The following is a 22,508-nucleotide window of genomic DNA, read 5'->3' on the forward strand; positions in this document are numbered from 1 at the left end:
CAAATAAGTGTTTAACAGAAAAATGTTTACTTTAGTGTCAGTGCAGAATGCACAATCTATACAAAGCTTATTTCTTGTGGCATTATGTAACAAATTGGGTTTTCACTGCAGATTGAGACACTATGAGGTAGAAGCCTGTTAATCCAAACAGTGAGAAGAAACCTGAAGTAGAACTCATCTGAGTTACAGACTCCAAGTAGCTAATTACTAAACCATGCTTCTTGGTCAGCTTTACCAAAAGTCTTTGGTATCCCTACAAAGAAAGAAATATTAATACAAATGCTAACTGAGAAAGTTGTAATAGACTAATTTAACTACTTTATATTTTTTTTCACATTTATCCATGTTATCCATATCTTTATGGATTTCTATATCCATCAGGGTGAAGAAGGGGGGGGATCTTACATCCACCACCTCATTGTTTCTTCAAGCTACTGCAGTGCTTTTCCCTCTAATGCAGTCAAAGCCACACAACTGTTGCATGCCTCTGCCTGTATCTTTGTCCTCACCAAGGTGATAAACAACATTCATAGCTTGAAAATAAAGGAGATTTCCCTGACAAAGATTGTTCAATAATACAATAAGTATAAAAGGTAATTGCATTTGATTTGATTCTCAGTGAATTTGGCTTGCAGAAAGAAATCCATCTTGGTACTGAATATGAAATACCCACACTGAAATAATCTAAAGGGTTTAGCTTGTTCCATTCTTTTATCAAAGGGACTTAGTTTGGTGGCTGTTTCTTGCTGCAAAACACTGTGCTGTTCTCCACAAGTTGGAGGAACTGGAATCAAGTAATGTCCAAACTATATAGCTCAGTATTTCAGCTCCCAGTGGGCAGCATTTTCTATGAGTAATGTTTAACCAGTGCAAAGTATTCAGGGTCATCGCAACCCTTGGGAATGAGAGGGTTTGTATTAATGCCTTGTGCTCATTAACTGCTCTTTTTAGCTTGCCAGATTGCAGCTGGCTTGGAAGGTGGATCAGAACAAAGGACAAAAACTGGGCACATGCTAGCACACAATTAACACAAACTATATCTACACAGAAAACATCAGGTTATGGTATCCTATCATGTCTGGGGAAAACCAGAACTCATCCAGCTGAGAAAAGACACTTTCCCTCATACAGAAAATGCAGTTCACACATTCCTGCACAGCAGCTTTCTGCTTTGTTAGCCTTCCCTGCCCATCAGTTCATACGTCAGAGAAGTATGACATTGCAACACACTGAGACTCCACCAAGGGCTGCCAAAAGCAATTCTCCGTTGGTGCCATTATGGTGATGCTATGGCAGATCACATCAAACCTCAGATCAAATGTGCAACGTGCTCTTTTAAAGCACCAGTAGGAATCTTTGGTACACATCTTTGGCCCCATCATGTTTTTCAAGTCTTGTGACAGAGTTATAATGGCAAGATCACTACATTCCCAATTCAGCAACGATAAAAAAACCCAACCCAGAAAATTTTAAAACAGCACGTTATTTAATCCAGGAGAGGGAAGATATGACTCAAATATGTCTGTGGGGATATTTTCTACAAGATCTAATGTGAACTGCAAGAGAGATGAAATTTGCTCATGAGGATGAGCAGGTGTGTATGATGAGGTAATACACAGACCAAGAAAATTTAAGAGAAGCTTTGAACTGCAATACCAATAGAAGCAAGGCATGGCCTTCAGAAAACAAGGAAAGCACAGATGATGATATATAAAATGTCATCTTTTCCATAGATCTTATTAAGTGCAATGATTTCAAGAGTGTAGAATTCAAATAAATAAATAAATATGCCAATTACAAGGTTATACTCTGCTTGCTGGCATTCTCTGAGCACTCATAGAAACAAACATTGTGGAGCCATTATCAACAGAAAGCACAGAGGTGGAAGCTCGTGTGAAACAAACAGTGTGGTCTACACAAAGAACCCACCTTCACGACCAATAACAGATCTTGAGGCTGTCTGGAAGCTAACAATTCCTGCCACATTGTCACTTGCCAGAATAATCACTGTGACAGTGTCAAAACTGGGCAGAATCCGACTCCCTCCTTCAGTATGGACCAGGCTGATTATGATACTCTCATTATCCTCTGGCTCTGCATCATCTAAAATGGTCAGTGTGACCATCTTTTTTGTTTCCCCTGCAAGGAGAAGAACATACACATACTTATGTGTGCACATGGAGACCACCTGTTAAAGAGACATAACCCTGTCATTTTGTGGGAAATACCTAAAAAGTACCAAAAAAAGGACATGAAACATATTTACTTACTTTCCATTCCAGAAGATACTATCATTATGAAGTTATATTCAATTACTATTGAATGGCAGGCCAATGTAATTACCAAATTATTAAGTATACTACATAGAAATTAGTAATCTAGTCATGGTTTCTGAAAATTTAGGAAATTTACTTGCATTTTAAGTTCTCCGGCTTCCAAATTTTACTTATATATTTAACCTATAAGGAATATCACCTTGCAAAAAAATTGCCAAATGCATAAATTCTCTGATGAACCGTAATACACAAGTATGTGCACTCAATTACTGGGCCAGCTAATGCATTACAATAGGTTGTCACTGTGTTAGTTATTTGTCTTCTGGACTATCCAAGAACAAAAGTGTAAGCAGCAAACGCAATCAATTAGCAGTCTGAATAATCCATTATCATATACAGCATGGTCCTGCAGCACAGTACATGTGTGTAACCTGTTGATACACTGTGTTTCAAAATACTTTCAAAACAGTTCTTACTAAACTTATAAACACTAAAGTAATTACACATCAGCCTCAGTATCACTGCTGGCAATCATGCCCTTGAGTTCAGCTGATTTAGCAAGCTAACTAGCACACCAAAATCTTTACTATACTCTGATAAATTCTTTCAAAATAACTGTTTAGTCATCTCTGACTTTGAAAATGTACAAATGTATCTGTCATGCTACGTGGTACTTCAGTAATGTCTGCCATTGACTTGTTTGTTCCGTTTGCAGTGTTTTAAATATGATGCGTGTTACATGGGATGGGATGGGATGGGATGGGATGGGATGGGATGGGATGGGATGGGATGGGATGGCATGGGATGGCATGGGATGGGATGGGATGGGATGGGATGGGATGGGATGGGATGGGATGGGATGGGATGGGATGGGATGGGATGGCATGGGATGGCATGGGATGGCATGGGATGGCATGGGATGGCATGGGATGGGATGGCATGGGATGGGATGGCATGGGATGGCATGGGATGGGGTGGGGTGAGATGGGGTGGGGTGAGATGGGGTGGGGTGGGATGATGGATGGGATGGGATGGGATGGGATGGGATGGGATGGGATGGGATGGGATGGGATGGGATGGGATGGGATGGGGTGGGATGGCATGGGATGGGGTGGGATGGCATGGGATGGGATGGCATGGGATGGGATGGCATGGGATGGAATGGGATGGCATGGGGTGGCATGGGGTGGGATGGGATGGGATGGGATGGCATGGGATGGCATGGGTGGCATGGGGTGGGATGGGATGGCATGGGGTGGGGTGAGATGGGGTGGGGTGGGGTGGGATAGGATGGGATGATGGATGGAATGGGATGGGATGGGATGAAATCAATACCATTTCAGAATCTGAAAGCAAACAACATGAAACATTAGTACTGTACAAACCAAAGATTAACAAAAGACCATTTAAGCCTGATTCTCATTTTCATTACCCTTGAATGTAACAACTGTCTTGAGCATTATTACTCCTTTTTTTTTCATAAAATAATGCACATTGCAATAATTCTTTAAAAATACTTAGATATATATGCTTTTTTTTTCCCCCCCCTGGTACCACTGTGCTTGTCTGGAACATAATGTTACATGCTAATGAACTATATGCTTTTACAAGTGTACCCTGAGCATTCAGGGAGGCATAACCTAAGAATAACACTTAACAGCACAGCCAGAGGACCAAGTGCTTGACAGGTACTTTTTGCTTTTCTTTAGTTTCATAGAGCAGAAGCCAATGCAAAGCCTTGCCTCACCTTCAGCGAACACCAGCATCTCACCAACACCTACAAAATCCAAGTCTGGGGTAGCAGTTCCACCAACTACACGCCATTCCACTGTCACCTGCCCCAGGCTGCCTTCTGTCCTATGTATCATCAGCTGCACGCTGGTCTGAGGGCGTTCCTCTACTTCAACGTACAGCCCTTTCTCTGTCGCATTGGGACTTACGCTGTAGATCTTAAACACTCCAAAAGCATCTCCATTCATCATTATGATAACTGTGGAAGTGTTTGGCTGCCCTATAGTTGGTTGATTTTTTAAGCTGGCTGAGACGTTCCTCAGTTCAACTTTCAGGAGGGATATGGTGAATTTCTCATCCAGCTCTGGCAGACTGTCAGGGAGGATGGTAACGGTGAGGTTTGCAAACTCATCCCCTTCCTGCATTATGGCCCACTGCCTCGTAACAGGTTCATAGTCACTACCAGCAATGGCTTGTGCACTGAAGAGAGCAGATGAGCTGGTGATGTTCTTCTTGTAGGTCCAGAATCCTGAAGTGTTCGTGAAGGGGCTGATCTCTGAGGTCAGCCAAAGGCAGAGAGGAATCTCAGAGGCACTGGAAAATGTAAAGGCTGAACACGCTTGTTCTTTTAGGCACTGAGTTGCACAGGCGTAGAGCGGGTCACCCGCTGCCGACACATTCACTCTGGTCTTGGATGGCTGGTCAGGAATTCCTTGTACAGGAGGCTCATAACAGGCCAGGATATCCTGACCTTGCTCAATGGCAAGAGCGACAACATCAGTCTCAGAGGTGCTGTAAAATATCTGCAGCTGACCAAACCTTCCCCCGCTAAAAGACATTAAAACAGAAAAGTAAGGTTAGCTGATGAAGTATGTACAGCACTCTGTAAGCTTCTGGGTTAGGAATTAAAGTGAACAAAAATCCTGGCCTTTTCTGAATTGTTGGAAAGTTCCAACCAGATAACTGAAGAGGAGGATTCCCTTGACACTAGTACCAGAATAACTGAGTTGTCAATTTTTGTGGATAGCAAGTTTGGATATTCATAGCTTGGGAAGCAGTCCATTAAGAATGTATGCTTGCAGACATTTGTGTCTAAGCAGTAACCTAATCTTCTTCAGACTGGCAAGGAAGAAAAAGCTTATGCTGCTCAACCTTGCTATCTTTCCTCCTAGGTGTCCTCGGGGTACCACATAAGGTGCATAAAATCTCTTTTCCTTTCCTTGTTTCTTTCCATCCCACAAGGATCAACACAGATTTTTCTCTAATTCAAACCACAGGACCAGGCTGTTGTGCAGTTTTAAAATGATTTGAAGACTAAACAGGCAAAATGAAACTTCAAGTATACTGTGTACATAAGGTGCACAGCATATATGACAATGTCTACTACATTGAAGTGCTTTATGTAAATTTCTAATAAGCAGACATCTAGTTCAAGAACGATGTATAGGAAATAGAAAGTGTGGAGCTGGAAGATCAAGAAATTGTTGCAAGTACTTATACAGAAGGAGCATGACATTTGAAATTATAGCCAAGAAAAAAAAAGGAAGAAAAAAATAGATATAAATAAAGCAAACATTATACAAACCTTCGCCTGACTGTTATATTTGCAAGCAAATTTCTCTCTAGTGGCTCCTGAATTCGATATACGGATTGATGAAAGAAAACTGTGCCATAAGGATTATCATTGGCAGGTATTACAATATTTGCCACGCCATCTAACCCAATAGCACCACCATTGGAGGCCTGAGTTAATTCTACATGGACAATCTCAAAAAGAAAAAACAAAAGAAAAAGGAATAATGCAGCTAAACAATTTTTTTTTTTTTGTTGGTATTTCCTAACAATAATCACAAGCAAAGCAAAATCTGAACACCTTCCTGCCAGAATGTGCCTTGTTTGTCTTTGCACACATTTTCTATGACAAGTTAACACACTCAAACTACCCAAGAAAGACCTGACTGCTTTACTTACTTCTTCAATTTCTGGAACATCATCAGCCAGGATTTCCAACAGCAACATCTGAACGGCTTCCCCAGGGGCAAAAGTGATATTACCCAAGGCGACCTGCAAGTCAGTGTCAGCAGGATGCCCGTTAATGGTGGCAACCCACTGAACAGTAACGTTACCCAGCGTCCCAGCGTTGCGGATTATTGGCAGGCTTATGGTTACCGATCCAAATTCAGGCTCCTCCACAGTGAATTCGGTAATCTGAAAAACTGAGGCACAGCACAGAGAGAGACATATTTCAGCAACAATGGCGTTGAAAGTAAATACATCAACTCTTGAAGTACACAGTGCGTTTGCTTGCATGGGTAAGTCACTTTCGATCAGGTTTAAACTTAAAAGTCAACTTTCAGTATTAAACTTCTCATTTTAGCGTGAGAATTAAGCCCTCATCAAAGTTTATTTCAACATGCCCGTTGTCTGAGGCTAACCATGAGCTGTTTCTAAGCTCTTAGCAGATTAATTCCATAATTCATTCCCAGCAAGGAAACTCTTTTGCAGCATTCATGTCACTTGCTGAAGAGGTAAGTCAACACAGTCAATCTCATAGAATTCTTTAAAGTAGAAGTCTTCCTTGTATTAAACTTTTAGTTTTTTTTAAGAATTAAGTTTGTTAATTAAGCATCTGGAAATATTAATTTTTTACAGTCTTTCTTTCTTTCTGCTATCTTCTTCTACTGACAAAGTGGAGCAACAGGAATTCAGTAGAGAGAAAAGGGTAAGTCAAGCAAAAAGGCAGAAAAACATACATAAAACCACAACCAACAAATAAACAAGACAGATTTCTGAAATAACATTTTTTAAAAATAGCCAAAACTCTTCTCAAAACCCATGTAGAGAAAACTGATTTTAGGAAGTATACACAATTCATGTTACTGTTAATAACAGAAGAAAAAAAAAACAAACCCAAAGTATTTGACAGAAGATAAGATAATGTAACTTAATTTCTCTTTCTATTTTCCATTTCCCCTGACTTTTAAATCTGTTTTGCCTGATCATCTAGGAAAAGAAAGATATGAAAGCACTTAAGCAACAGATAATTAGAATGCAGATTTTGGCTTAAACCTATTGCAGAAACACAAAAAACCCCAAAAAACCCTCTCAAGTACATCTATCTCTATGAGAAGTTTCTAAGATATTGCTGTATCAACTGACTAAATGCTTTCTTTGTTAATATAAAGCACCATTGCTGCTTTATTACATGTTAAATTTAGTTTAACTTATCCTTTAGTTTAACTTATCCTTTAGTTTAACTTTTCCTTTACTGCCTTCATCCAGACTTCTGGATGTTATTCAGAAGTTATTCACAACCTGTTATTCAGTTGTGCAGTAGCAGCTCACCCACAAATCTGCAGTAGGAGTACTAACAGAAGGGAGAAAATATGCCAAGAAGACTCATTTACCAAAGGATCCAAATGGGTCATCAGAAGCCTCAATAATTATGGTTGCCCTAGTCAAAGATCCAAGCAGGGCTCCTCCCGTTGTTTGATTCAGCAGCTGAACATAAAATGACTCCTCAATTTCAGGATTGATATCATTAATTATATAAATTGGCACAGCTTTACTTGTTTCCCCTTCTAGTAAGACAACATCTGATGAGGCTACACTGTAGTCCTCGCCTGGATTTGTAGATGAAGAAAAACAGGAGTAAAAACCACGAGTATTAATGCATTAGGCTTCACTGTATTGAACAGCATCAGTAATACTTGTCTTTTTGCACATGCATGCAATCCTATGGGGTTTTATGGGTTTTTTTTCCCTTATGTTCAGGCTCAGACAACACTGTCTTTTTTACTTCACGCTGCCTTTTAGATATCTGGATGGATTAAAATAAAACAGCTTGGCCAAAACAGAGTTTGCACTGTTAGACCAAAGGGTCATTACAACAGGTCCATTGTTGTCACCCACTGACAAGGTCATACCACCAAGATGTTTCTGTCTTTGATTTCTAATCGCTCTCTGGCTTTCCAAAAGATAAAAGTGAACAGAAGCACCTTTGTCAAAGCTGATTTTAGTGAAGGACACATTTTGTGTCTGGACCTCACTTCGGGCAAACTTGTGCCTAAGAATGTCTAGATGAACAACTGTGATACACTAGATAATGGCTCTGCTTCATGATCTAACTGAAAGCACACTCTGACATCAATCTAGCTGCACACTTACTTAGAAAGGTCTGTTAGATGAAAAGGAAGCGAAAATACCCGTTCTCAGAGCATGTACCACCCACCTATTCAATCTTGGACACGGCTGAAATACAGTGGGTTTGATTTATAACTGCCTAAATGGTTTTGACCCTGCACACTTCACAAGTTTGCTCCTTTTGTTAATGTACCTTCTGTATGGCAGGGGCCAGCTGGAAAATTTCACCTCCCATTTTTTGACGCTCAAGCCTTCTTGGGTTTCGACTGCTTTGTGCCTGTCTGTTTTATAGCCGAGTCCCCAGCTCTCACTATGTCTCCACTAAGCTCACCTGAACATTGCATGGTGGGTTTAAATATGCACACAGGACTAAACAGTAGCTACATATACCATTACAGCATTTTTTATTATTTATTTTATTTTATTGAGGTGGTGGTGGGCTACTAGTTAAACGATCACCCCAATTCCTTTACTCATTTCTCCTCCTCGATTCTTCAATGATGATATATCAAGGCTTTCTAAAAGCTGCTGCATGACCTCCCCCCATAGAGCTTAGACTCTCATTTGCTCAGCAGAGCCAGTAAATGCCTTGCTACTTTATTTTCATCTTGTTACACAACAGTGCATTCAGTACATGCTTGTTTGCTTTGACTGCTCAGGGCATACAGTATGCTCTTTAGCGTACACTGCTTACTTTTGCTACTCTTCATTTCTTACCAGCTGTTGCAGTTATTGGCATGGCTTTAAATTTCACAGAAACATCTGCAAATAATCCCCCAGTTCTGGTTACGTTAATGATTGGTCCAACATAATTTTCAGCAACTCGCACAGTTGAGGCTGAAAGCTGAAGTGTCCCAAAGGCATCATCATTGGCATTGATAATTACATGAGCTATTGTCTCACCCACTAATCCAAGTCGAGGAGAATTTACAACTGAAAGGTAAAGAAAACTTTAGTTAGGGGGTGCCTGGGAGACTTAATATCTATAGCTGTAGAATTCACACACATATATATGAGTCTAGTTGTTAACTGTTGCTAGTTTTCAAAAAAAAAATCACCTTTTTTAGTTGGACAAAATATAACTATACACTGCACCAACACACTTTTGGTGTTTGCACTATATTATGACACAAAAATCCCAATTTTTAATAGCTTATTGTTCTACTCTAACAAGGATCATAAAAGCCATAATTTTTTGGTAGAGATGAAGTACTGTGAACTTACTTATCTATTTCACAGAATCACAGAATCACAGAATAATAAGGTTGGAAGAGACCTTTGAAGATCATCGAGTCCAACCATTCCCATCCCATGCTAAACCATATCCCTAAGTACTTCATCTACCCTTTTTTTGAACACATCCAGGGAAGGTGACTCAACCCCCTCCCTGGGGGGTGCCTGTGCCAGGCCCTGACAACTCTTTCAGTAAAAAATTTTTTTCTAATATCCAATCTAACCCTGCCCTGGCACAGCTTCATGCCATTGCCCCTTGTCCTATCCTCTGTCACCTGGATGAAGAGACCATCGCCCACCTCTCTACACCCTCCCTTCAGGTAGTTGTAGGCAGTGATAAGGTCTCCCCTCAGCCTCCTCTTCTCCAGGCTAAACACCCCCAGCTCCCTCAGACGTTCCTCATATGATTTGCCCTCCAGCCCCTTCCCCAACCTGGTTGCCCTTCTCTGCACTTGCTCAAGGACCTCAATGTCCTTTTTATGGTGGGGAGCCCAGAACTGGGCCCAGCACTCAAGGTGTGGCCTCACCAATGTCCATGGGGCCAGTAGTAAGATCTATATAGTTCAGAGAATTTCATTTTTACACTTGCTATGTTGAAATATAAATAAGATTTCAACATTCCAGCAGAATTATATTTGATGTTTTCCTTAAGATCAAGATTAATCTGGGTCAGGGGCAGCAAATAGACATGCCAAGAAGCTCTGGAACACAAATCAGGCTGTAATGACCTGAACTTAGCTAAATAAAGCATGAAGTAAACATTCTCTACACTAAAAAAGCAATGTGTGACTAATTCTACACCACTTCATTTTTAACATACTTCTTTGGCTTTCAGCAATCAAAACTAGCCTAATTACTTCCTAATACTGAACTCTATAGAACAACATTAGAAAAACAGGTGTAAGTGCATAAAACCAATACTGTATCCTATTTGGCCTGAAAGACCTTGCAGAAGGCAACGCAAAAGGGATAAAGAAGTGCTGATCCATCCCTGACAGAGTTTGGTGCTAAAGGAAACATGCAAACAGCACACAAAGGCAGGTAACTGACAGATCATTTAGCAGACGTAAAAGGTTTATCATTTAACTTGTTGTGTTTTATCCTATTAAATCTAAATACTAGCTTTTATACCTAAAAGTTGCAGGTTTTGCATATGACAGTTACTTACTTGGCCGATCCTGTACTTTCTCGATCAAAATAATACTGCTCAGCTCCACAAAAACAGATTCTGACCTCTCAGGATCATCATCATCCAAAATAGGCAAAGATATCGTGGCCTGGCTTTCATTGGCTGTGAAGATCACGTAGCCTATAATGGGTATATAATCTTTCCCCTCTATTGCTCTAACCACATCAGGTGGAAGAAAGGGTAACTCCTCATCATCACCAAGAGTTCTGTATGTTACCATTACTGTACCGAGGAGACCACCACGCCTGACTATTGACAGGGAGATGTTTTTTGTTTCTTCCTCAACTTTTATTGGTCTGTTGTGCTCAGAGAAGATGAAGACTCCATATGGGTCATCGTTAGCTAAAATAGTTAATGATGCATTGGTATGATTTCCAAGACGACCACTGGAGACGTTGACGATCAAAACTGAAAACACCTTATCCAATTCTGGAACTTCATCAGGAGAAACCTGCACTGTAATGTTTGCTCTTGTTTGGCCAACATCAAAGGTTACATTCCCATCTGTAGCGATCAGGTCTCTGGTAGGATCAGAAACTATGACCCAATGCAGTGTCACCTCAGACAAAGCCCCATGTGTTCTCACGACCTAAGTGGGGAAAAAAACAAGGTCTAAATGTCGTATGAGACAGAAAAACATAAAAGTATGAGATGGAATTAAACAAAGACATTGATATGATGGGTTAAAAATAAAATTGTGGGGTTTTTTAAAAGTTCAATCTTTATCATCTCAGCTCTGCTGTGTTTGATGTATCTCAACACTGTTATTTTATGATCATAATACCTCAAATGTAAAACAAGTAATTTTAAACCTGTGGATATTATTATTACATTATTTCAGCTTCAAGTCAAATAGGAGGCCCAGGTGAACCTAATGTTGAACCTAATGAGGTTCAACACTGCAAAGTGTTGCACTTGGGCTGGAAGAATCCCAGACAGATACAGACTGGGAGAAGAGTTTCTTGAGAGCAGCCCTGCTGAGAAGGACTTGGGGATTCTGGTGGATGAGAAACTTAACATGAGCCAGCAGTGGCTCTTGCAGCTCCCAAGGCCAATGGAATCCTGGGCTCCATCAGCAGAGGGGTGGCAGCAGGGACAGGGAGGAGGCTGTCCCTCTCTGCTCTGCCCTCGTGAGGCCCCATCTGGAGTCCTGTGTCCAGAGCTGGGGCCCCAGTACAATAAAGATGTGGAACTATTGGAGAGGGATCAGAGGAGCCATGAAGATGATTAGAGGGCTGGAGCACCTGCCCTACAAAGAGAGGCTGAGGGAGCTGGGCTGGTTCATTCAGGAGAAGAGAAGGCTGCGGGGGGTACCACATTGCAGACTGCCAGTAACTGAAGGGAACATACAAACAGGAGGGGTATCAGCTTTTTAAAAGGGTAGATAATGGATTGAAACTAAAGGAAGGAATGTTTAGACTAGATCTTAGGGGGAAGTTTTTTAGAGAGAGAGTGGTGAGGGCCTGGAACAGGCTGCCCAGAGAGGTGGTGGATGCCTCATTCCTGGAGGTGTTCAAGGCCAGGTTGGAAGGGGCCCTGGGCAACCTTGTGTAGCTCCAGGCCTGGAAGTTGGTGGGCCTGCCTGTGGCAGCGGGGTTGGAGCTCTATGATCCTTGGGGTCCTGTCCAACCCATGCCATTCATTCTATGAATACACATTAGAAAACACAGTATGAAGTGGAAAAACAGACGTGCATGATAAATTCGTTGTAAACCCTACAGACTTATGGCAAAACCATCGCAGAACACACAGTGAAAACAGAGACAGAAGAGGACTGCTCAGCACCATGAGACCCAGAGCTTTCTAACCTGCAGAACAATATCGCTCTCTCCATCTTCAGGCTCAGTTCCATTTACCATGAGTGACTCAGTACTGAACTCAAACACACCGTGAGCGTCATCAGAAGCCTCAATAGTCACCAGGATGTGGGATGCAATTCCCAAGCTAGCTGTTAAGTGCAAGTTCCAAAAAGGGTTATTTTTTTTTTTCTAGCATCTTTTCTTACATGAAAGAAGACAGCTGAAGAAATAATTTTACAAAAAATACAGGGGAGTATCCATGCTGTTTTGTCTTTGGTGTTTAGAAGTGCATAATAACAATCCACATGGATAAGGAGCTGCCTTACAGTGGAACTATGCAGCAAAAAAAATACAATAAATATGCATATTTTAAGGGAGGAACAGAAATAAAATTACAGGCTTAATGAGTGAAAATGGAGCGGAATTTAGGATGGTGGGGAGTTACAGGTAAACCACAGTGTAGGAGGATAGACCAGATGAATGCAGGTCTCATTCCAACATAAATTGGAATGAAAAACAAATTAAAAACCAAGTCTGGCAAATCCTACCACTAAAAAGATTCTCTTCAGTGAGATAACTTGCTGCTTAGAGAGAAAAAGAGCCTGTCAAGAAAAAATATTTCTGGAAGCAAGGAAAAAGGAAACCAAATTTAAAAAAAATAAATTCAGAAGCTCCAGTAAGTGGCTAAACCACAGGCTCACTCTCAGATTCAAACTGAAATCCTTTGCTTTTACAAATAAAATTGAAAATCAGGCTGTCACAGGGGAGTGAATTATTGAATTTGGGTAATGTTTGCTCATGCAACATTTCCAGGTTTGTAGGGTTTAATTTCAAGTTCAATGTGATTAAAGTTTCCCCCCATAATTTCTGTTATTTCTGCATCCAGTATTTTTAAAATTTCATTAGTATTAAATTATCTTTGTTTTCCTTATGTCATGACATAAATACCAACTTAAAGAGAATAAATGAGAAGCAATCAAAATATTCCTTAAAAAAAATTCTAACACACCTTACTTTGCTTTAGGGGTATTTTTGACACACAAAGAATCGAAGTAACATAGAGCACATACCAAAGCATATAGTCAGGTAATTTTTAAAATTAAGAGTATTTTTGCTCTCCAGAAAATTTGTGGATTTTCAAATAAAATTGATTTTGCAAACTGTACTTTTTGGAATTGCTATACTGTGTTTCACAACAATATAGTTTTCATGGTATAGAAGCTGTTATTTTCTGTGTTAGGCTAAACACTACTGAAATTATGCCTCAATGAAAATGAAGAATGTTTTGACAGAACTTCATGACAAATCTGTATTAATCACCTGTAACTGCAAATAAAGTAACATTATGGCAAGTTCTGTCAGTATGGTAATTTATGAGGGATATTACAGCTAGCAGTGAAAAATGGGATTAATTGAAAATGCTTACCATGCTGATGGACAGTTGTAAGGAAGAAATCCATGTTCCCATCACCACTACCACTGCCATCATTTCTAAAGAGCTCAGCAACTTTAAGATGACAGACACACAGATATATACACATATATATACATTTATAAATAAAGAGAAAGCAGAAAGTAATTTAAACATTTCTGGACAAAACAAAAGGAGACGGAAGTATTCTAGGAAGGCATCAATTTTGGATATGAAAGTATACAGGATGTCTGATAAAAAGCCAGAAAAAGCATTGGCTATGCCACATCTTATTTAATTTATGACACTGGAAATAGCAATGGGAGGTCAGAAGGAAAAAAAAAAAACCCATATAATTTTGTTTTCTCTTTTCTTTCTTTCCCTCTTTGGGTCCCCTCTTTTTATTTTCCCCTTCTCCCTCCTAAATGAGGTCTGCCATGGAGAAATTAGAAATGTGAATTAAAAACCAAACCAAAACAGAAAGTCTGCGAAATCTTCAGAAAGCTTTACATTACCCTAAGTTTTGTACTTGCAATTGTGTTGGAGAGGTTAAAAAGGTATCTGTCTGATTAATTACTAAAGCTAATTCAAAGCTAGTTCAAAACATCCATTTTACCAAAAAGTCCACATATATGAAAGGTCTGAAGTTTGATTTTTATCACTACGTTGTACCAGAGTGCCTTGTTGCACCATAGTTTAAGTTGCTTTATGACTGTCAACATTTCTAATTAATTTGTTTTTTCCCTTACAACAAGATTTACAATCTTCTTTAATTTTTTTTCTCCAATGGAAACAAATTCTCTAAGGGCTGAGTGCTTTTATGTGGCAGGAGGATTGATGGTTATCCTCCCTTGTGAGACTAACATCTTATACCAAGATTTCCTCTGACTGTTCTCCTTGTTCTTCCACTTAGCTACTGGCTACCTCCCCAGCTGAGATATACTCCCTAGGCCTCTCAACACCCACAGCCTCCAACTGCTATAACCCAGCTGAATAAACTATGAGCTCAAGTATCTCAAATCCTCTGATTTCACTCTAGTGGCAGATGAAAAAAAACCTCAAAAAACCTTGGTGGTTCAGATTTAAATATTTTATAAACAATGAACATTTTCTTTTATTATTTTTTAACATTATTTTAATTCTCATTACCAACCATGAAATTAAGCCATGTGAAAAGCAGCAATTGACTTTAAATGACCTTAATGCACAGTAATAATACGTTTTTTGGAAACTATTTGTTTCCAGCAACTATTAACAAAATATCTGAAAACAGTTCTTTCCTAAGAAAAAAAATCACAGCTGTATGCAGGGTGTGGGGGTGTTTGTCTTTAGAAATAACAGGGAAATGGTACACCTAAGAAAGGTAAGATTGTAATAGATGAGTAGAGATCATGAAACTACAACCAATGGATTCACAAATGTGCCTTACCTCCTCCCTCGGGGTTCAACAGCTCCACTTTGAAAGTTTTTTCTAACTCAGGAATAGAATTATCAGTGATGTTAACAGTAATGTACTTGTATCTTTCCCCTGGCTGAAATTCCAGCGTGCCCACAACAGCCTGCAACATGAAAGCTCTTCACATTTTTGTTCATCCAAATGAAAAAACAGAGAATTGATTCATTGATGTATTTTTTTTTTTTTTTGGTCTTTGTCAAAACATCTACTTTTCTTCAGTTATGCTTTAAAAAAAATCTGCTGAAGCTTTTTAATGAGAAAAAGGCATTGAAATTTACAGAATTATGAGCATCTGCATTCATCTACATTTTCCTGCACTAATATTGGTTAGACAAACCAGCACGGATACGTACAGGTTACTTGGTTGAATATATGCATATATACAAATATAATCTCAGCCTGTACACACACCTGAATGCTCTCATGAGGTTTAATATGCTCAGTAGCAATTGCAAATATGCCTCCTTGCTGCACTGACAATTCTCTTAGGAAAATTAAAACTAGATTTTCCTAGGAAATACAACATGGTGCAGAGAAAGGAGGTAAAAATCACATGATGATTTTATTTTTAAAGTGAATGTTTCACATCCATTTATCACATCACCATGTAAAACAAGGTCTTTCTGTGAAAATAATCATAGCTGGGCCAAAATACCCAAAAATGAAAGCTATCTCCAGCACAAATAACTAATAAAATTCTAAAGTAATACATACACCTTGGTGATGGCCATACCTGATAATCTTTAGGACTGAAAGCTGTCAGTGGCACTGTTCTGTATTCCACCAGAACTGTTCCAAGAAGGCCTTGTGCACGAACTACCAGTAAGTTGATGTGTCCAACTTCTTCCTCAATAGTAACATGGGGCACAGCAGAGGCTGGCAGAATCATTTCATCACCTGGCTGAGGAGGTGGCCCCACCGAGAACTGCAGCAGACCTGGCAGACAAGTACTATTTATATGGCTTCCCAAATTAAATTATAATAGATTGAAACAAAACTATTTATAGCATTTGTATTTAACGTTTCTGAAATATAAAAGCAATTCTTGATATGCCCTTAGGACTCAATCATGCCATTTTGAGGGATGTGCTGTGCACCTTTCCCCTCCCTCACAGATATCCATATCAGCCTTGATAAAGCCACATCACAATGGTGAACTCAGCTCTTACCAAAAGACCCTCAGTATGCCAGAGCACTGGGTACTTAATGATATAATAAGCATGCAGAAATGTCTCTGTCAGGAATTCTCATCCAAGGAAACCTTGCACAGGATCATCTTTGAAGAGAAGGCTGCGGGGGGACCTCATGGCAGCCTTCCAGTACGTGAAGGGAGCTTATAGGCAGGAGGGGATTCGACTTTTTAAAAGAGCAGATAATGGCAGGACTAGGGGCAATGGACTAAAGCTAAAGGAGGGAAGGTTTAGATTAGATATTAGGGGGAAGTTTTTTACAGAAAGAGTGGTGAGGTGCTGGAACAGGCTGCTCAGAGAGGTGGTGGATGCCCTGTCCCTGGAGGTGTTCAAGGCCAGGTTGGATGGGGCCCTGGGCAGCCTTGTGTAGCTCCAGGCCTGGAGGTTGGTGTCCCTGCCTGTGGCAGGGGGGTTGGAGCTCTATGATCCTTGGGGTCCCTTCCAAACCAGACCATTCTATGATCTATGATCTATGATCTATGATGTACATGTAACCTTTTTTTTTTCTCTCAGAAGGGAATCATCATCACCTGCTTCATCAGCACAGCTTTGATGCTGTTTTTGTTTTGCTTATTCTCTCAAGAATAAGCTTTCAATTTTAGTATAAAAATGGTGAATCAGTGATGTGAGATAAAGTGCAACACATGGCATCGCTTCCTCAACTGTTAAGGCTAAGCAAAGTTTGGATCCATTCAGCTAGAACTACACAACTATCTGCAACAAGGCTAAATTGTCTCTATCATTGTTACCATATGGGTGGTCACTGGCTTTGATGCTGATATCAGTAGTTTCCTTTTCTGGATCTATACTTGCTCCACTGGTAGGAGTTGAACCTAGTTTTCCATCTCCAGACACTGCAGAGACTAATGTCACACGGAAATATTCATTTAGCTCCGGAATGTCATCATCAATAACATGCAAATTTAAGACCTAGAGAAGGACCAGATCATGGACAAATCAAACCGTGCAACATACATCACTTATGAGTTTCATGACCCTACCTAACTCATCCAGTTCTTTGATTACTCAGCCAGCTGTATGTGCTGTGCAGTTCTGAAAGTAACATCAACAACATTTTTGATTTCCACATAATTTAACCTAATTTCTAAGACTCAACTTCATGTTTAGACTCAACATTCCAAAAAAAGAATGTCACCAAGCTATCAGAAAAAGGAGGTGTATTCTCTTATGTGCTTCAAGTTACACATATCCAAGACATAACCAACCAAGCAATTATTTATTAACATATCTCAAAATAAACATAGTATAAATTATCTATATTGAAAGTGAAATATCTGATAAATTTCAAAGTCTTGAAGAAGTTGTGTTTCTGAAGAGGAACTGCGGTGATTAATCCAATTGAGAGAGCAAGCACAGCACGGCTTTTATGCCATCTGATCCCTGAGATTCCAGATGATACTATTAATTAATATAACCTGCTCTGCACAGGCTAACATTCACCTCAGGCAATTCCAGCTCTAGGTACATGGTGAAACAATTAGACAAACACAGGGAAGAAAAGCTTTAAGTAGGTGATCGTATTTGGAGGTGTGGGAACGCAAAGCTTACAAACATCAGTGGAAAGCTTTCTTTGAGCCATGCCCATTAACTCCTCTGTGTGTAGGTGATAAATTGGACCAGGCAGCAGTGGAGCAAGTGGCTGTACAAGCCCTTTTCTGTCACTGGATAGGATAAGGCAGGCCTCATCCATGCTGCCAGACCAGAAAAGCTTTGCAAACGTTTGCTTCGCATGACTACATGCAATGCAGCAATAAGATTCAGTGGAGAATTAAGGCTGAACCATCAGCAACATGAACAATTCCCAGGTATCACAAGGTTTTGCCAAGGTCTAATCACTTACATGGTTTAACTGGGACCAGACCCACGGTTCTAGTGGAGCCACTGGGGTCCTTTCAAATGGTGTCTGTGGGTTTCGGTCAGTCTGTACTGACTTCAGCAGAGGGATAAAAGTGAACCCAAGGACAGCATTCTCTACTAACAAGTCACACTTTCTATTTTACAGAAAACACACATTAACTTTCTACAGGCTTGTAGTCCCACATCTCTTCTCCAAATAAACATGAAATTTCTGTGCCATGAGTCAGGACTGAATCCACAGAAACAGCTGAAGCAAAAGGGACAGAACTTGGCCAGCAGCGGTTGCAAGACACCGGATTGCAGCAGTGAACTTTGCTGCCCTCTATTTAATTGATGTGGAGACAATTCAGAGTTTCAGAACTCAGGCCAAACCCTGTCCACTTTCCAATTTCAAAAGAAGCTGGATACGTTATTTCAGCCCAGGATTATCAACACTTCAAGTAGATATACATAGATATATGTAAAGATTCCACATATGTGGATCCAAACATGCGTGAACCCTGAACCAAGATGCAAGCATCTATTGCACCACTTGCTAGTTACTGTCAGTGACAGAAAAAAACCCTGCCAACTATAACAAAAGCCCTGGGAAGGAAACACTCTCCTGTATGAAGAGCAGCAAAGCACCCTCAGAAGGTGTTTCCCAGCAGGTTTGCAAAGGACAGGATGAATAGTTAATAGGAAGGTAGGGTTTACCTCTGATCTCTGCCAAGGAAGGAATGTGATAGTGCCAGTGCTGTTAGAAAAATCGGTAACAGAGTAATTAATGCCAGTGGAATCGACCTGTGAGATAATGTAATTTATATACACATAGTCCAGGGCTCCCCTTGTACGCTCCACGACACAGGATATAGTGGAACCCTCATCTGCGGTCTGGAAGAAAGCAGGAAATGGAAACGTTCATTATTGTCAAAGTCAATCAAATGTCATAGATGGAAACTGTAATGCCAGGCAAATGTTCAGGTAGGAAATTGCCTTCACATTACTACTGGAGTGGTTGGAAGCTGAAACTAAACTTGATGGTGGTCAGAACAATCTTAGTGGAATTTGCAACAGTTTCTTATATCTTCCTGAGGACCACAAAACTAGGAGAGTAACTATACCCTGTTGTTTGTCTTGGATGCTATCTCTTCCCCCAAAAACTATGTGCCAAAGACAAAATCAATATGCTTGAAATGTAGATTTCAAAAGCAACTGAAACTGTTGATTTATATTAATGCAAATTAGTTTAATCTTCATTATCCATAATTTAAAGAAAGGTCTGGATTCTCCCTTCACCCAACTATGGGGGAAAAAAAGACATTAAAATTAAAATATGCTGTCATCATTCGGAAAAACTTTCAAATATCTTCTGTGCTATGGTCTTTATAATTCTGTCTGAACAAAGAACAGGGCTTGAGCAGCATCAGTTTCATGTCTTTGGAGCAAAGTAGGCACTGATGTTGACCACACACTTTAGAAAATCATGATCATAGAACTAAAATAGGAAATCATTTCATTTGTACATTGCCAGAAGGGCTAAAGCTACCTTAAACACTAGATACTTTTCAGACCTGCTGTATAACACAGCGCAGATACTGCCTGTGCCTTTAGCTGCCTAGTGGACAGATAGGCACATGAAGCAGCTAAACTGCCGATAAAACAACACTGTACATCTACCTGCATCATCACCCAGAGCTCTAGCCCTTCCCTGGTGAAACGGACGTAAGCACAAGGCAATTAACATGCCATATAAATTTTTAATTTTGCTTCATGGTTGGCTGGTGATCTGTAGCATCACAGTATTATCAGTGGCATTTGAAACTGAGGGAAGCTATTATCGTGGCATATGGCAGGCGCGCAGAGAGCTAACTGGGTTGAACTGAAAACCAGCATCGCTCAGGCAGCAGAGTTACCCCCCCAAACACATCGTAAGCACTTCGATTAGAAAGAATGTAATTAAAAGGTCAAGAGAGTTCCCAAATTGGAGAGCTTTCTGAAATTTGTTTTCAAATGTAATCCAGCAGCAATGGAACGAGGTATCATGTCTTCCTCCCTCATAAATGATTCAAGAAATACAAATGAATTATGTTGATTTCAAACCTCCCCAAATAAGAAGCAATTTTATATTTTACATATAAGGCTCTTACCACCAAATAATGATCAAAAAAAACCCCAAACACAGAGCTAATGTCAACCGAATTCACACCAAACATATGAAATTTATACCTTAGAATTTATGATAACAAATGATTGGGAAAAGATATATTGCAACTTTTTATTGCAAGAACTTGAGTAAAATTCTTTCAAGAATATTGTGTTATACAGGAAAATAAATTAAAATATTTTCAATAACCCATTCTCCAAACAAGAATATTAAAACCTGTATTTTAATTGATAAGCCCATCTCAGATGTGACAGACGTAAAGGAAAAAATATATTATCCTAGAAAAATCTAAGTCTTAGTCTTCAGTTTATGTAATAAAATCAATTTTCTCAACAAAAATAATTTGGGGGGATTTTTAAAAATTGTATTGCAAATGCCAGTGGGACTAAGGCTGTACAAACATTTCCAAATTCCAGAAGTCTGATTAACTACAAAATCTAACAATGTGAAATCCAGGCCCTGGGCACGTCAACTGGTCTTGCCATTAATTAAAAACTTCACCTATAATTTTCCTTACAAAGACCTTACCTCAGGGATACATGCTCCAGTGAAGCCAAATAAACCATTGGCATTATCACTTTTCTGTATCCTTAATCTCGCTGTGGTGTTTTCTTCTGAAATTCGAGCTCCACCACGCACAGAAATGAGCTTGAGGATGAACAACTCCTCTCCTTCCTCCTCTTTGTCATCCTTTGCAGACACAATGAAGGATTTATTGGTCTCTCCTTGATGGTACTCCAAATACCCAGAAATGGGGTGGACATCACTTTTCGCGGGTGTTGCGTGGAGTTCATAGATCTCTGCCTGGGTCAATTTACGCTCATAAAGCCTTACATCCTGCATCAGCCCTGTGTACCTACTGCTGCCATTGATTCCTGCTCCAATCCTCACTGTTCCTGGACCTGAGAAGGAAATTACAGTTTTCTCATGTTATTGTAGTGCTTCACAGCAACAGATTTCCAATTGAATAGCTGTATTTGTTAAAAATCAATGATAAGCTGTTTATTATCCCTTGATTAGGAACCATATTGATCTTGAAATGAAAAATCAGGAGGTTCCCTGAGCCTCATCTCAGTGTTAAAGGAAAACCATCACAGGACAAACCATTCCACCTTAGTCTTTTCTTGCTTTTCACCCTACCAACCAGCATGTTGTCACTATCCCTTGTTTTTATGAGACCTAGAAACCTCTATTTCTTTCAGAGAGAGCTTTGCAGAGCACAGCTGCAACCCCTCTCAGCTTTTGTTTTGCTAACAGACCTCATTTTGTCTCTCTCTGTTGAAACGGTAGATCCATGACGCTGATACTCAACATCATTGCATTAGCCCTTCTGGACATGCTCCTTCTCCAGTGCACCAGGAATGCATACACCAAACTCCAGAAGTATTTTACTACAGCATTGGTATTTCTCTGTCTCCAAACAATTATCCTATGCAGGAAACCATGGGATCACAGCTGCCTTTTCCACAAGTATACCAGGCTGGTAGCTCATACTCATTCCTATTGTGCTAATAAACAGACCAATCTTCTTTTTCCAGGTGTTTTCTGGTTTTGGAAGAAACTATGCTCTTGAATTTACTGGCATACATGTGACCTTGAGTATTAGCTCTAGGGATGAAGAACCACAGCAATTGATAATGCTCCCAGGGCACAAGGTGAAGGATGGTGAAAAAAACTGGGCTGCTATGCTCATCACTGTGCAGTTTCCAACATTAAATGGAGAGAGAGGAGATCCTTAACCTCATCCTTGTAGTACTGCCAGGCAGAGCACATGCCATCTCCCCTAATATAGAAAATTTACAGTGACTCTAACAGATCCTTCTAGCAACAGAAGCCTTATTGCATTTCACACACATTCAGTTTTAGAAACTGAGGGGGGAAAAAATCCTTTCTCAGCTACAGCACTGCAAGCCTGAAGACAATTAATTGCAAAGGCACTACTTTCTTACAGAGGGCAAATGTATTTCTCAGGCTTCACCCACTGCAGATCTACAGGCAGAAATACTGCACTATGCAGTTAATGAAGTCGTCTCTCTATTGTCACTCCATGTTTGTG

At 40.0% G+C, this 22,508-nt stretch overlaps 1 protein-coding gene across 1 annotated transcript in view; it reads right to left on the reverse strand.

Moving 5' to 3' along the window:
- Positions 1-22,508, reverse strand: part of ADGRV1 (adhesion G protein-coupled receptor V1) — a gene marked incomplete at its 5' end in the record, with an annotated part of 304,575 nt that overhangs the window by 241,438 nt on the left and 40,629 nt on the right. The window contains 14 exons of the mRNA XM_084279017.1: positions 1,930-2,139; positions 4,024-4,835; positions 5,593-5,774; positions 5,979-6,223; positions 7,415-7,630; positions 8,868-9,083; positions 10,552-11,161; positions 12,381-12,520; positions 13,798-13,878; positions 15,212-15,341; positions 15,972-16,174; positions 17,178-17,358; positions 19,003-19,179; positions 20,981-21,354. Of these exons, the coding sequence (XP_084135143.1) occupies positions 1,930-2,139; positions 4,024-4,835; positions 5,593-5,774; positions 5,979-6,223; positions 7,415-7,630; positions 8,868-9,083; positions 10,552-11,161; positions 12,381-12,520; positions 13,798-13,878; positions 15,212-15,341; positions 15,972-16,174; positions 17,178-17,358; positions 19,003-19,179; positions 20,981-21,354 (3,777 nt within the window). The remainder of the gene's footprint in view (positions 1-1,929; positions 2,140-4,023; positions 4,836-5,592; positions 5,775-5,978; positions 6,224-7,414; positions 7,631-8,867; positions 9,084-10,551; positions 11,162-12,380; positions 12,521-13,797; positions 13,879-15,211; positions 15,342-15,971; positions 16,175-17,177; positions 17,359-19,002; positions 19,180-20,980; positions 21,355-22,508) is intronic.

This window comes from Gallinula chloropus (genome assembly GCF_964237585.1).
Source record: "Gallinula chloropus genome assembly, chromosome: Z".
NCBI lineage: Eukaryota > Metazoa > Chordata > Aves > Gruiformes > Rallidae > Gallinula > Gallinula chloropus.